This window comes from Peromyscus eremicus, chromosome 11 (assembly GCF_949786415.1).
Source record: "Peromyscus eremicus chromosome 11, PerEre_H2_v1, whole genome shotgun sequence".
NCBI classification, from domain to species: Eukaryota; Metazoa; Chordata; class Mammalia; order Rodentia; family Cricetidae; genus Peromyscus; species Peromyscus eremicus.
Window position 1 is genome coordinate 52465803 of NC_081427.1, and position 14142 is coordinate 52479944.

The window sequence follows — 14142 nt, forward strand, 5'->3', positions numbered from 1 at the left end:
CGCATATACATACACATAAGTTAAAACAACAACAAAAGAGATAATGTCCTAGTTACGGGCATGGTGTGTGCCTTGGAAGCTCTGTTTTCAGGAGATGGGTGGATCATGAGTTCTAGGCTAGCCTGGGCTACACAATAAGGACCATCTCAGGACTCCGTTTCTGAAGTGAAGCTCAGGGATCAGCTATTGGTAGCACTACAGTGTTTGTAGGGACATTGTGCCAATGCCATACTGTTTCCTGTTGGAGTCTCATCTCAGGGCTTGTCTGTGCCTCCCTTGCAGATAGCTGTGGTCATGGGCTCCTGTACGGCAGGAGGCGCGTATGTGCCTGCAATGGCTGATGAGAACATCATCGTACGGAAGCAGGGTACCATCTTCTTAGCTGGACCACCCTTGGTAAGAGTAGTATCTTGGTTGATTGATTATTGATTCATTGAAGTTAAATATAGACTCATAAGCTATTCTGTGCTTTAAAAATATGGTGAGTATAGTGCATCACACAAATTTACTGTCTAATAAATCCTAATCGCTTACTTCAGTAACATTATTTACATTATCATGTAGATGTTGCCATATCCAACTCTAGAACTTTTTTTATTTACTGCAACGTAAATCCATTAAATGCTTCCTAATGTTGTTACCTGGCAACCACCATTCTCTTTTCCTTCCTTCCTTCCTTCCTTCCTTCCTTCCTTCCTTCCTTCTTTTCTTTTCTTTTCTTTTCTTTTCTTTTCTTTTCTTTTCTTTTCTTTTCTTTTCTTTTGTTGAGACAGGGACACACTGTGTAGCCTTAGCTGGCTTAGAACTCACTATGAAGACCAGGCTAACCTTGAACTCACAGACATCTACCTGTCTCTGCTGGTATTAAAGGTGTGTGCCATATCTGGCTCTGCCATTTTCTTTTTTGACTCTTAAGAATTTGACCATGCCTGGCGGTGGTGGTGCACGCCTTAATCCCAGCACTCGGAGGCAGAGCCAGGTGGATCTCTGAGTTCAAGGCCAGCCTGGGCTACAGAGTGAGTTCCAGGAAAGGCATAAAGCTACACAGAGAAACCCTGTCTCGTAAAGCTACACAGAGAAACCCTGTCTTGAAAAACAAAACAAAACAGACAAAACAAACAAACAGACAAACAAAAAATAAAAAAAAGAATTTGACCATTCTGGGTTATATATACATAGTATTAATTTTGGACAAAATGTTAGGAAATATGTATTTGTGTGTCTCCATGTACATAATGAAATTCTGGAAAAGACAGAATAAATGTAGAGTGGAAGAAACATGGTGGGAGAAACCTCTTTGGCTTTTTGAGAATTTTAAATGCCTGGCTTATTCTAGAAGGTATTTTGACCTGGATGTCATAGCACACAACTGTACTCACTGCAGTTAGGAAGTAGAGGCAGGAGGATCAGAAGCAATAAAACATTATTCAGACATAGAAAGGAATGAAGTTCTTCACAGTGTGGATGAGAAACGTGAGACACACACACACACACACACACACACACACACACACACGTGATTCCACACCTGTGACTATTTAAGGGAGCCAAATTCATGGAGACGGAAAGTAGAATAGAGGCTGCCGGGGTCTAGGAGGGAGGAGTAACGGGGAATGGCCACTGCTGAGTGGAAGTTTCCTCTGGGAATGATGGAATGTTTTGGAATTAGGTAGTGGTGATGGCTGTACAATTTTGTGATTACCAGAAAAGCCTTTGAAATGTGTGCTTTAAAATGGTGGACCTCAAGGCATGTCCATTACTAGTAAGAACTCATTTTCATGGAAAGTAAATGTTTCCCATGTGATTCCTAATAACAGTTACGGAAGATGAGGTAGACCAGAAGGAGCTGGTACTTTAACTGTGTTAACTCCTCAGTGTTCTTTAGAATGTTAGTGTTCTTGTCTGTTACCATTCCTCTTGCTGTTGGTGATAAGCTCTCATCGGCTCGCGCATGGAAAATGTACTCGACTTTTACCTTTGCACTGTGAGGGGTACGAACCTTCCCAAATAAAGGTATGAGTGACATTTGAAAACTTCTATTGGGAGGATTCGTGGCATATAGTGCTGGAACAACACCCGATGTTTTAGAAGAGTTCATCCAGGTCTACCCATGGATTCAGATTTCACTTGACTCAGCGGCCATGGAAGCCGGAAGTTCTCCAGATCTGACCTCTGTCAGTGGTCCATGAGAGACTGTTTAGGGGAGGAAGACTCCGAAGCCCCATAGATTGGAGAAGTCAGTATCCTGACAGTCGTCTGTAGGCAGTTGAGAAAAGGCGTTGAAGAGGGGGTTCAGGTGCTGTTAGCCCAAGTTAGCGTGGTTGGAGCACATGGGGGTTGGAGGGACTCCTTGTTCTTGTAGTTCCTTTACCTGCCTGACCTGCTGTTTCCTAGAACGGATAACTTTCCTTGTTTCTGACTTTTCATCTTTGTGCCTGTCACAGCATCCAACATGTGGGTGTTCAATAATATTAACTGATGACAACCCTATTTACCCCACTGGAAATTAGTCAGAGCCCTGGAATAAATATAGTATATCTGTTGTTTATCTCTTTATGACTTTAAATATTCAGACACCTCTTATAATTAGTTATTGTGTGGACTGAAAGCCATTTAGCACTGAATTTCTTGGAAAAAGAAACAGTTTGACTTCTGAGAGTGGAATAATTGAAGGCGAAAATTTTAATTGCCTCTCTCTGTGGAAAGGTATTTAAAACAGAGCTTTTGATACAGTGAAGAATAGCCAGCCATCCCTGTGTGTATCTTAGATAAATTAAAATAATCCTCATTATTTTAATAAAATCTATTTATTTTTATCTCGAGAAACAGATTAGCCACCCCAGCGAGATAGGAATCAACAAACAGTTCCCACCAGATGAGGCTGGCATTTAGTTCTTAGTGATTTTCAATTTCTTCTTGTTGTTTCTTCGTCTATAATTAAGTCATTCTTGATTAATTGTTTGATTTTCATTCTTTTTTGGTTCCATCCTGTTGGATCTTAGATTTGGGTGACTTATGTAGGGGGATTTTTTTTTCCCCCACCTTAAAGATAACTGGATTTTTGCCGGGCGGTGGTGGTACATGCCTTTAATCCCACACTCGGGAGGCAGAACCAGGCAGATCTCTGAGTTCGAGGCCAGCCTGGTCTACAGAGCGAGATCCAGGACAGGCACCAAAACTACACAGAGAAACCCTGTCTCGAAAAAAAAAAACAAAAGGAAAAAAAAAGATAACTGGATTTCATAGCCTTGTTTATTGAGTATTTGAAGATGAATGAATCACAGTCCCTCCCCTGAGGAACCCATAGTATAGAGCTGATAAGAGAAATATGTACGGATTGCTGAAATATACATCAGAAAGTAGCAGGTGGACATGTAAGTGGAATTCTCTTCTTGGACCATGGATAGGCAAGTATCTTAGGGTTTCTATTGCTGTGAAGAGACACCATGACCACAGCAACTCTTCTAAAGGAAAACATTTAATTGGGGTGGCCCCATTACAGTTCAGAGGTTCAGTCCATTCATGGCAGGGAGCGTGGTAGTGTGCAGGCAGATGTGGTGCTGGAGCTGAGAGTGCTACATCTTGCAGGCAACAGGAAATGGTCTGAGCGTCACACTGAGCGAAGCTTGAGCAAGAAGACCTCCAAGCCCACCCCCACAGTGTCACACTTCCTCCAGCAAGGCCACACCTACTCCAACAGAGCCACACCTCCTAATAGTGCCACTCCCTTTGGGGCCATTTTCTTTCAAACCACCACAGCCAGCACTACTTGGTTGATACCATAGGGTGTCATCACCATGAGGACTCCTGCAGGCCAAGTGGGAGCTCTCATCCAGTAGGTGAGAGAAGAAGGGATCCCAGGAAATCAAGGGAGTGCTCACAACTCCAGCGCTTTAAGGTGTGTTGGGCAGTATCATGAAGAAGAGGGTGAGCTTCTAGGCCCCATCTTTTTTTTTTTTTTTTAAAACAGGGTTTCTCTGTGTAGCCTTGGTTGTCCTGGAACTCACTCTGCAGACCAGACTGGCTTTGAACTCATAGGGATCTGCCTGCCTCTGCCTCCAGAGTCCTGGAATTCAAGGCGTGCACCACCACCTTCCGACTCAGGCTGCATCTTTTGTATGGGAGCTGTGGGCGACTCTTAGTGAGTCTGGGCTTAGATTTCCCATCTGTAGGCTGGGAGAATATTCTCTCACTTTGCCTGGAGGTTGAATGAGAAAGTACAGTGGTCTTCAGCTCTGTGGAAGGATGTGGTGCAGTCAGGTTAGGCGATGTGCTTGTTAGTACCACATTTGATATCACTGGTGGCCCGGTCTCACTGGGGTTTTTATCCTTGTAGGTGAAGGCAGCTACTGGTGAAGAGGTGTCTGCTGAGGACCTTGGAGGTGCTGACCTTCATTGCAGGTACAGCAGGAGCAGGAGCAGTGTTTCCTCTCAGGATCGGTGGTCATTTTGTTAGTTTAAAGGAACTTTTACTTCGTCTACTCCCAGTCTGCATGCTGTTCTGGGTTTAGTTCTCTGGACTCTAGAATTGTGTTTCAAGTGGGAGTGTCAGCTGCTAAAAAAAAAAAAAAAGAAAGAAAAAGAAAACTTTTTTTCTTTTAAAGATGTATCACGTATTATGTATATAGTGTTCTGCGTGCATGTCTGCCTGCAGGCCAGAAGAGGGCACCAGATCTCATTATAGACGGTTGTGAGCCACCATGCGGTTGCTGGAAATTGAACTCAGGACCTCCGGAAGAACAGTCAATGCTCTTTAACCTCTAAGCCATCTCTCCAGCCCCAAGAAAACTTATTGTGTGTTTGTCCACATGCATATGTGGACACACTCATGTATATGGGTGTACACATGCCATGAGGGGGGCACATATGGGAATCGGAGGACAACTCGTGAGAGTCATCTTCCCCAATACCATGTGGGTTCTGGGAACTGACTCACGTGCTCAGGCTCAGCATCCTTATCTTCTGAGCCATCTTGTCAGCACAGGGGCTGCTCATCCTCTCCATATCATTCTATTTTTAGTATACATGTTGCCAAAGCAAGCACACTACCTCAGCTTTTCACTGACGCCTGAGAGGCAGTTTCCTGTTAACTTAAACCTTGCTTGGATGCTTGTTATATTCCAGGCATGATTTTATTTTCCGGGGGGTGACTGAGGGACTTGACAGATGACCTGTAAAGGATGCAGGAGATGAGATGATAAAGACAACGAGAGGAAGTGATTTCATCCCCCCACATTGAGACAATGGGGTGGGGGGAGCAGATTTGAAACAGGAGCAGGAGGAATCAAATGTTCTTGTAGGCCTGAGAAGCTAGAGGTGTTTGAGAGATTGCTTAGCAGGCATGTGGCTGTGAGGGGTCAGGATCTTGTTAGGAAGGATCTGCATAGATGTGGCACTTAATTCAAACTGTACAGTTCACCTTACCTTAATGCTTACAGAGAAGGAGTCCAGCTCTGTGTCCTAAAGGGCAGGTAGACCTGACCATCCGGTACAGGAAGTCCTGCCCTGTGCCACCATAACCCGAAGGAGCCTGGTGACTTTGGGAGGAATCTGGGGCAAGAGAAAGGATGGATTCTTTCCTATCAGAAGGAAAGAATTCTTTCCTATCCTCTCATGCCTGTTGACTAGCTTAAGGGACCTTCATCTCAGGCTTTCACTCATTCCTTTCTCATTCAGCACTTCTTGAGGATTGATTGATTGCATCATTATTAGTAATATAGAAAAAAATTCAGACCTAGCCCTTGCCCTCAAGAACTTATAATTTAATCAGGTAAGAGGAATAAATGAATTAAGCATTTACAAAATAAGTATGCAGACATGCGTCCAGTCTTACCTAAAGGCTAGAAGAAAAATGGTTCAAGACATCCTAGGGTGGAATTGGTATTGTCAGCAGTGTTTGGAGACCCACGCTGCCTGAGTTGGGGCAGACACTTGAGTGTTTCAGAGACCTCAGGTTCAGGAGCTCAGGGCGGTGCTGAGGTGTATCTGCCCAGTTTCTGACTATTACATGAGACTGTCAGGCGATCTGCTTGGCTGGGGTGATGTTTCTGTTTAGAGAAATCTGGCTGAGGGAAAAATAAGGGTGAGCTAGGGCATAGGACAAAATGGATTTGTGTTTGCTGGCAGGAGAAAGAGAGGAAGGTAGTATTTGCGGAACATTAATTTTTGTAAAACTTTGGCAGTTTTATAAGGGAAAGACTGTAAGCAGCCTGTGAGTTTCAGGGTATGGATGCTGGAATTTAGTTTGTCTCCCTGATTACTGTTGTGACTTAGATGAGGTGAGGAGCCTGTTTGAGGCCTGTCTGCTCATGAATAAGGTAAAGATGGGAATAGAACCTTCCAATCAAATATCTGTTAACATTACTTCTTGATGGCTCAGCAGGCAGTAGAACTTGCCTGGCGAGCCTGACAACCTGAGTTATGGAACCATGGAACCTGGAACCATGGTGGAGAGAAAAACTTCTCAAAGTCTGTTGTTTTCTGGCCTCTGCTTTCGGGCTTTGGCATGAGTGTTTTTGTACACACACATACACACACACACACACACACACACACACACCACAAATAATAATAATGAATAAATAAATAAAATCCACAAAACATAACAGTGTTAAAGCTGGGCACACCTGCAATCCCAGAACTTAGGAGGCTAAGGACTGATTGCCTGTCTCAATTGAAAAGGAAAACTGCTTTGAGTTCTCTGTCATCTTAAATGCACATTTATACCTGCTTAGTCATCATTAAGAGTTAATTTAAAACAGGAATTTATGTAGTGTCTCATCTGAGATGTCTCTTTCCTGTTCAGGCAAATTTTAGGCGTCTTTTATAGGAAAGCACTGCATTTTAAAGTTTGGCTGAATTAGAATCTTCCTTCTGCTGAGTTCTTCATTTCTACTGAGTCACGGAGCAGCTAGAAGCCAGGAGCTACAGTTGCCATTCTGTGTGAAGCACTGTGAACTAATTTGGGTTGTAAACAGTGCTTAGGAGCTGCAGGGGCTGCTGTGTGTGCTCTGGAGGAGTACATGTGGTCTCTGCTCTTATTTAGGACGCCAGAACGACTCCTCAGAGTTGGACAGCTTCCCTAGACAAGACATCAAGACAGCTTGTAATGGCTTACCCATACAATGAACCAAAATTCTGAGGGGTTGTTCCTGTTATGTATCTTTGTCTGACTTTACTGTTGTAGGTTTTTTTTTTTTTTTTTTGAGACAAGGTCTCTCTATTATGTAGCCCTGGCTATCCTGGAACTCACTATGTAGACGAGGCTGGCCTCAAACTCAGAGATGCACCTGCCTCTGCCTCTGGAGTGCTGGGATTAAAGGGGTGCACCACATCCAGCTTGACTTCACGTGTGTTGTTTTAACAAGTCTCTCTCTCTCTCCTTTGAATGTATATTCTCTCACATTTATGCGTGTGAGTGTGGTCGTGTGTGCATGATGCACGTGCAGATGAGAGAGGACAATGTTGAGTGTGGCCCTTGCCTTCTGACCTGTTTAAAAGGCCCTTTGTTGTTTTTCTGTTGATCTGCCAGGCTGGCTGGTACAATCTGCCAGGGAGATTCTCCTGTCTCAGCCTCCTGAGTCTCTTAGTAGGAGCATTGGGAATATGGATGTTTATATTGTTTGCTTTTTTGTTCGGCCTGGAGATTTGAACCCGGGTCCTCATGCTTGCACGGCAAGTGTTTTTATGCACTGAGCCGTCCCTTCAGCCTGCGACTGTCTTGTGGGAAGCCCACACGCACCCTTGGGCGTGTACTATCCCTTAATGTCTGAATTATACATCTTAAATGAAAACCTTTAATTAAAAAAAAATGATTTCATGTATATGAATGTTTTGCCTACATGTATGTCTGTGTACTGTATGCCTCCTTGCTGTTCATGGAGGCCAGAAGGTGGCATCAGGTCCCCTGAAACTGGAGTTAGACTGTTGTGAACTGCCATGTGGGGGCTGGGAACTAAACCTGGGTTCTCTGGAAGATCCTCATCCAGTGCTCTTGACTGCTGAGCTTTCTCTCCAGTCCCCAGAAAAACCTCTTCTTAATAAACTCCAGCTGTACGAAAGAAAGAAGAAGGAAGGGAGAAAAGAGAGCAAGCTCTAGTGTATCTGCATAACAAGCCACTGACTGGGACAGAACTGACCCCAGCGCCAGGCTCAGGCCTCATATGCCACACTTGAAATTGACTGAGAACTTCCTCAGCCTACACCTCAGAGCCGCTTTATCAGTTTCCGTTTTTTTACCTGCCGTCCAAGGGGCAGTGTATCCAAGCCTTTTTGTTTACTGGAAGCGAGAGCTGACTCTCCTGTGTGACTTGGAAGGAGGGCGGCTTGGCAGTCTCAGAGAGGAGACACCACTATGGACACCCTCACCCAAGGCTCTGCTGGCTACTGCTGCGTCGTGTAACTGTGCTGTGCAAGCCCGCTGGCGGTGGCTGGGCTCACATAGCATTCTGTTCGAGAATGAGCCTTCGTAGTCCTGTGAACAAGTCTTGGGGTCTGGCAGAAGGCCGGAGTGAGAAATCCAAGGCATGAGCGTCCTGCAGCAGCTGCTGCTGGTCCTAGGGCGGGACACTTAGTCTCTGGACCTCTGACTTTCCTCTTTGTAAGACGAGGATGATGCTCTTTGGCCGGGGCCATTTGAAAATCAAGTAGGTTGGCATTAATTATGTGTTTAAGAAGTAAAGGTGCCTGATCATCCTTAGATTAGGGGGGCTGTTTGGGACCTAGGGTATTTAATTACTTTCCTTTTCCAGGCTTTGATTACTAGAGTGTGCTTTACTCTGCAGAAAGTCTGGGGTCACTGACCACTACGCTTTGGACGACCACCATGCCCTCCACTTAACAAGGAAGGTTGTGAGGAGTCTCAATTATCAGAAGAAATTGGACGTGAGTAGGAAACCTTCTGTCTTTCCTTCCCCTGTGGAGCACTTTCGCCCGATCCACCCGAATCCTGTCTTTAAACAGTGCGATTGTCCTAAACGTCTCTAGGTTACCGTCGAGCCTTCTGAGGAGCCGTTATTCCCCGCCGATGAATTGTATGGGATAGTCGGTGCGAACCTTAAGAGAAGTTTTGATGTCCGAGAGGTATGTGGGGAGCGGGACCCAGGCCGCGAGTCCAGCTGTCAACCCTAGGGTTTGTGTCCCTGCAGAGGGACAAGTGTGGGTCTCAGTCACAGTACCTGGTGTCGCTGGTCTACAGTAAATACAAGTGAAGAAGGACTCTCGGTGATTTAGAGTTTTCACTGTACCACAAGAGAGCTTGGTTCATTCACGTGTGGGACTCGATGTTACTGTGGGCCATGCCAATGATGGAGGGCAATCACACCATTCTCAACTGTTTTTCCTCACGGTTCTTATTTTGCAAAATAGACAAAATGTCAGTAAGTTGTTGGAGCAGAAAAACATACCTTTTTAGATCAGTATGACATTAGCAAAGAGTCGACAATTATAGTGGGAGACGTTGCTATGGTGACAGGTTGTGACACAGCCTTCTGTAATCTAGAGTGACAGTTTTCAGTGTTTGCTTAGAGTGTGTAGGCTTTGATTTTATTCTCTTCTTCATAGCTGGCAGAATGAATTTTAAATTAGGAAATCATCTTAATGAGATTCTAAGCCAGAGGCTTTAATATCTTAAGGTACTTTCCCCCTTGACTATAAGACTAATTTTAATTTCTGTTGGATATTGGGCGGGGGGGGGGGGGGGGGGCTGTGTAGAAAACACAAAAAAGAAAATTGCTTGTTCTACCATTCGGAAAGAACAGCTAATATTTTGATATTTGGCTTGATCTGTATGTACAGTTATAGATCTGGGGACATATATATATATATATATATTTTAATTTATTTATTTATTTTTCTATCTGGGGACTCTGTGTATACAGATTCCACCAACCACACCTCAGAAATCCTTAAGAGGGTTATTTTGTCTGTACTGCTCACATACATATTTTTTTCTTGTTGTTATTCCCTAAACAGCATAGTACAGCAGCTGTTCATACGGAGCATTTATCTTCTGTTACTTATTTTAAGTAATCTAGAGATGATTCAAAGTTTACAGGAATATTTACATAACTTATATGCAAAATTAAGGCATTCAGTACAAGAGACTTCAGCATCTCTGGATTTGGGTATGGGACATAGAACAAGTTCTCATGGATGAGGCATGGCTATGTACATTTATATATAGTCTAAATGATGTATTTTTGGTATATGTATGTGTACATATGTGTTTAATTTCCCCATGTAAATAATTTTTTTTAAATTCTACTTTTTTCTGGTGTAAATTATGTATATTATTACTTATCTTAAAAAAAATCTCTTCAGTAACCATTTCTCTATGGCTAGGTCCCAATTTCCATAGTGGTGTCTAGCAACATGGTGGGCAGACTTTTTTTTTGTGCATGAATTGAAGGTGTTGTTGCACTGTAGAAATGTCTATAGATATTTTAGCAACACTTTGTTACTACTGCTAAGTCTTGATTTTATAGAAATTCCAATGGTACTCACTTTAGCAACACGACTCAGCTATAAACTTGAGCATTAGGTTTTTAGCCCAACTTTCAATTAAGTACAGACCAAGAAAACGCGGCACTCACCATCCGCTGAGAACCATCTTTTTAGAATAGCCCCTTCTTCACTTAACCCCGTAGCGTTACTGAGTACATATTCTGAGCATCAGATGTACAGAGGTGAGCAGCAGACACCAACTCCTGCTTTTGTGTGCTTTTTATTGCCTTTTAATGGCAGTCATGCCTTGGCTGCTGCTTGCTGGTCATTTGTGGTTTCCGTTTTTCCTATTATAAGTGAGCCTCACAGAGAGGTCTCCCTAGCACACAGAGATGCAGCGATGCTGGAAGCCGAGCTGCACAACTTGAGCTTTGGGGTTCGTTCTTTCAGTCAGATGCCCTGGGGACCCAGCCTTTCCAATATCGGTTTTTGCTGCTAGAATTGAGACTATCACCCTATTCCTTGTCTGTTCCTGAAGCTTGAGTTCTTCTGAAGGTAATTAATGGACTTTATGTATTAATTATAAAGCCAGTCTGAGGTTGTTTTATACTAAGTGGCCCTGGGTTGCTGGGGCCTCTGAGGAGCTCCGTCTTCCTGCAGAAGAACGACAGCTGTGATGTGTTAATTGCTTGTTAAAAGGTTCACCTGGACAGGACTGCAGCACCAAGAGTTGTTTTGCTCCCATAGTCAGGAAAATAACTAAAAAGTAATTTAAGGTAAGCTTTTACTTTCTGCGGAGAGAGATGCTGGGATGAGTCCCTCAGGTTTCAGCTAAGGGAGCATGAGCGTTGTGTAGTAATGCGAACCCTCTCAAAGGGGTTCTGGAGAAGTGTGGAATAGGCTTTGTGTGTAAGTCTTCTCTTTTGGTGCTAGGATTGAAGTCAGGGCCTCAGCGTGCTGAGCATGAGCTCTCCTGAAAGACTTGTGTGACAGAGACTCAAGGATAAACTCTCTAGAAATGTCTGCTCCTTTCAGATTAACAATATATGTACCCAGTCCTTCAGCTGGCTGATATTGAGGATCAATGAATATTTATTGAGGCTTAATAGTAACAACAGCTACTTTTTACTCAGAGACATTGTGTTCTAGTTATTACTTTTTAAAAGTTGTCCTCTATAGAGGGTGGGGTCACAGACAGGTTTACAGGGCATTATGGACTGTTTGGAGGAGGGAGGCAGTGCTGAGGCTGGAACCAGGGTTTCGAACATGCTCATCAAGGACTCTGCCACTGAGCTGCATCCCTGGGTCTATAAGGGTTTGTGATTTGTTTCCTTGTGGTAGAGCTGGAGTCAGAGCCAGCTGTTTGTCTCAGCATCATTTTTGCAGGTTCCTTTATTACCAGTTCACCCATTTTCCCAGCTGTCAGAACCCCTTCTTCATCGTCTCAGTGGCATTGAGTATAGAAACGTTTTTTTCTAATAAGTGACTTACCCTGGAACATGTGGTCACGTGTGGAGCCAACCAACATTCCTCACTCCAAGCCCTTCGTTATGCTCTGGGTTTTCATTGACTCTTTGAACCCCTGCCAAGGAACTGAACCGGCCCCTGGAGCTCTGGGCCTAGCTACCAGCCCCCAGGTTCTCTGCCTGCTTCTCTTGTGTGCAGTACCGCTGTGGAGTCTCTACTCCATCACAGTGTGGGATGACCTGGGGCACTAACCACGCAAGTCAAGGGAAATTCTGAAGAGATTTTCTGTGTAGCGTGAGATGGAGAGTGACACCTCACTGTGGATTGCCTTCCTTATAAATAACTCCGGTGCAGAAATGCTTTCGTGATGTAATTGCTCAGGAGCATTGTTATTTTTCCTCTTAGGTCATTGCCAGAATTGTGGATGGGAGCAGATTCAATGAGTTCAAGGCCTTCTATGGAGACACACTAGTTACAGGTACAAAAGCCAAGAGTTGAAAATAACAAACACTTTCTGTTGCGTCGGAAGTCAGTCATTGCTTGTCTCAAGGCTCCATTCTCCTGCCATGAGCTTTGTTATCCAGGAAGGCACAAACTTGTGAGTCAGTTGTCAGCAGACGCTGCCTTAGACAGATGATTTGTTCGCGAATGGATTCCTGGACCCAAAGAGCTCACAGTGATGATGGCCAGATACTGTGGTGTGGACTCTTATCTGTGACTTTGTGGCCTTGCAATCACAGGAGCAGAGAGTATCTGTCATGCTTTTTGTTCTCTGGGTAGCAATTATTTTCAAGCATCCAGCTTGTGTCCTGGCTGTTTACCTCTAGTGCATCTGGGGTTTTATGGAATGTGTAGTTCACCAAAGGCTGTGGAGTGAGTTCAGTCTTCCCACAGCCTCCCAGTAGATAATTTTTGTTTCCTAAGGTGTGTTTATTTTTTTATGTGTATGAATGTTTGCCTACATATGTTTATGGACCCTGTACGTGCCTGGTAACCATGGAGGCATAGGGCATTGGATACCCTGGATATCCAGGCAGTTGTCAGCCACCTGATGTGGGTGCTTGGAGTTGAACCTATGTCCTCTGCAAGAGCAGTAAGTGTTGTTAACCTCAGAGCCATCTCTCCAGCTCCCTCTTAAGGGATGCATTCAAACACCAAATTGAGAAGGCAGGACAGTGTGTTGTGTCAGGAAAAACAGGGTGTGTATACAAGTTAGTTCTTCAGTCTAAGGTGCTGGGGTTGTCAGCCTTTGAAGGAAAGGCTAGACTCAGAGTAACCTACCAGTGGAAAATGGCAGAACAATTTTTGTGAATTTTATTAGTCTGTAAAAAGCCTCAAAATACAGTAGTAACTCTGCATAAAACTTATCAGAACAGGGAAAGAGAAGCTGTAGAAATCCAAATTGCAGCCGTACGTGGAGGCTTAGGACTAAACCTTGGCAATTTCTCCCGGCTCAGTTTCTGAGTGAGAGGATGGTTCATGCGGAACGGGGATTTATGCTTTTCTCTTTAGGTGTTTAAGTGATCAAGAGCTTTTTGTTTGATATATAGACGGGATTTAGTCCGCCAGCAATGCAGGATGTGTTCCTCATTGTGTAGCAGTTTAAGACAAGCCAGGCTTCTCCACTTCCTCCAAGATGGATGGGCAGTTCATGTCATCTCCTTTTGTGTTTGCCTGGTACCTGCTAAAAGACTGCGGCACTCTTGTATCACTGCATCAGGGACAGCCAGTTCCCCCATCTCTTCTCCGTTCTACCGGAATTCATGTAAGGCTGGGGGAGTCAGGGGAGCAAGAGTTGAGTAGGAGGCTTGAAGGGGGAGAGTGGAGACCAGATGTCAGAGGCTCAGGTGTTTCTGCAAGCTCCTTAAGGTTCCCTCCAGCCTCTATACTCACGTGAGGCCCAGGAGGATTTCTGTAACACCCTGCTTTCCTATTTGGGTCAGTTAGTAAAGGCCCTTCCTCGATGGAGAGGTTGGCACAAGTAGGAGCATGTGCCCTACTCAGCCCGTCTGTCCGTGCCTCGACCTCTCGCCCCACGCAGGACCTAGGGAGGGCTGAGCATGTAAGTGGTTAAGAGTCTGCAGAGGTAGCATCATGCGCTAGATTTCTATCCTTTTGTGGGTGGGGCAGGACTCAGGGTGGATCACTATACAGACTATTTGGAAGTACCCCTCTTCAGACGCTTCTAAAGGGTCAATACACTCAGGATTTCATCATACATAGGCCTCTGGC

The 14142-nt window shown here is 44.4% G+C and overlaps 1 protein-coding gene across 2 annotated transcripts in view; it reads left to right on the forward strand.

Annotated features, from left to right (window-relative positions):
• The window catches only part of Mccc2 (methylcrotonyl-CoA carboxylase subunit 2), a 73448-nt gene that overhangs the window by 47010 nt on the left and 12296 nt on the right, over positions 1-14142 (forward strand). Inside the window, exons 7-11 of one of the 2 annotated variants that reach the window (XM_059276230.1) lie at positions 283-396; positions 4337-4401; positions 8784-8883; positions 8986-9081; positions 12316-12388. In XM_059276230.1, the coding sequence (XP_059132213.1) occupies positions 283-396; positions 4337-4401; positions 8784-8883; positions 8986-9081; positions 12316-12388 (448 nt within the window). The remainder of the gene's footprint in view (positions 1-282; positions 397-4336; positions 4402-8783; positions 8884-8985; positions 9082-12315; positions 12389-14142) is intronic. The other variant, XM_059276231.1, reaches the window with a different exon arrangement.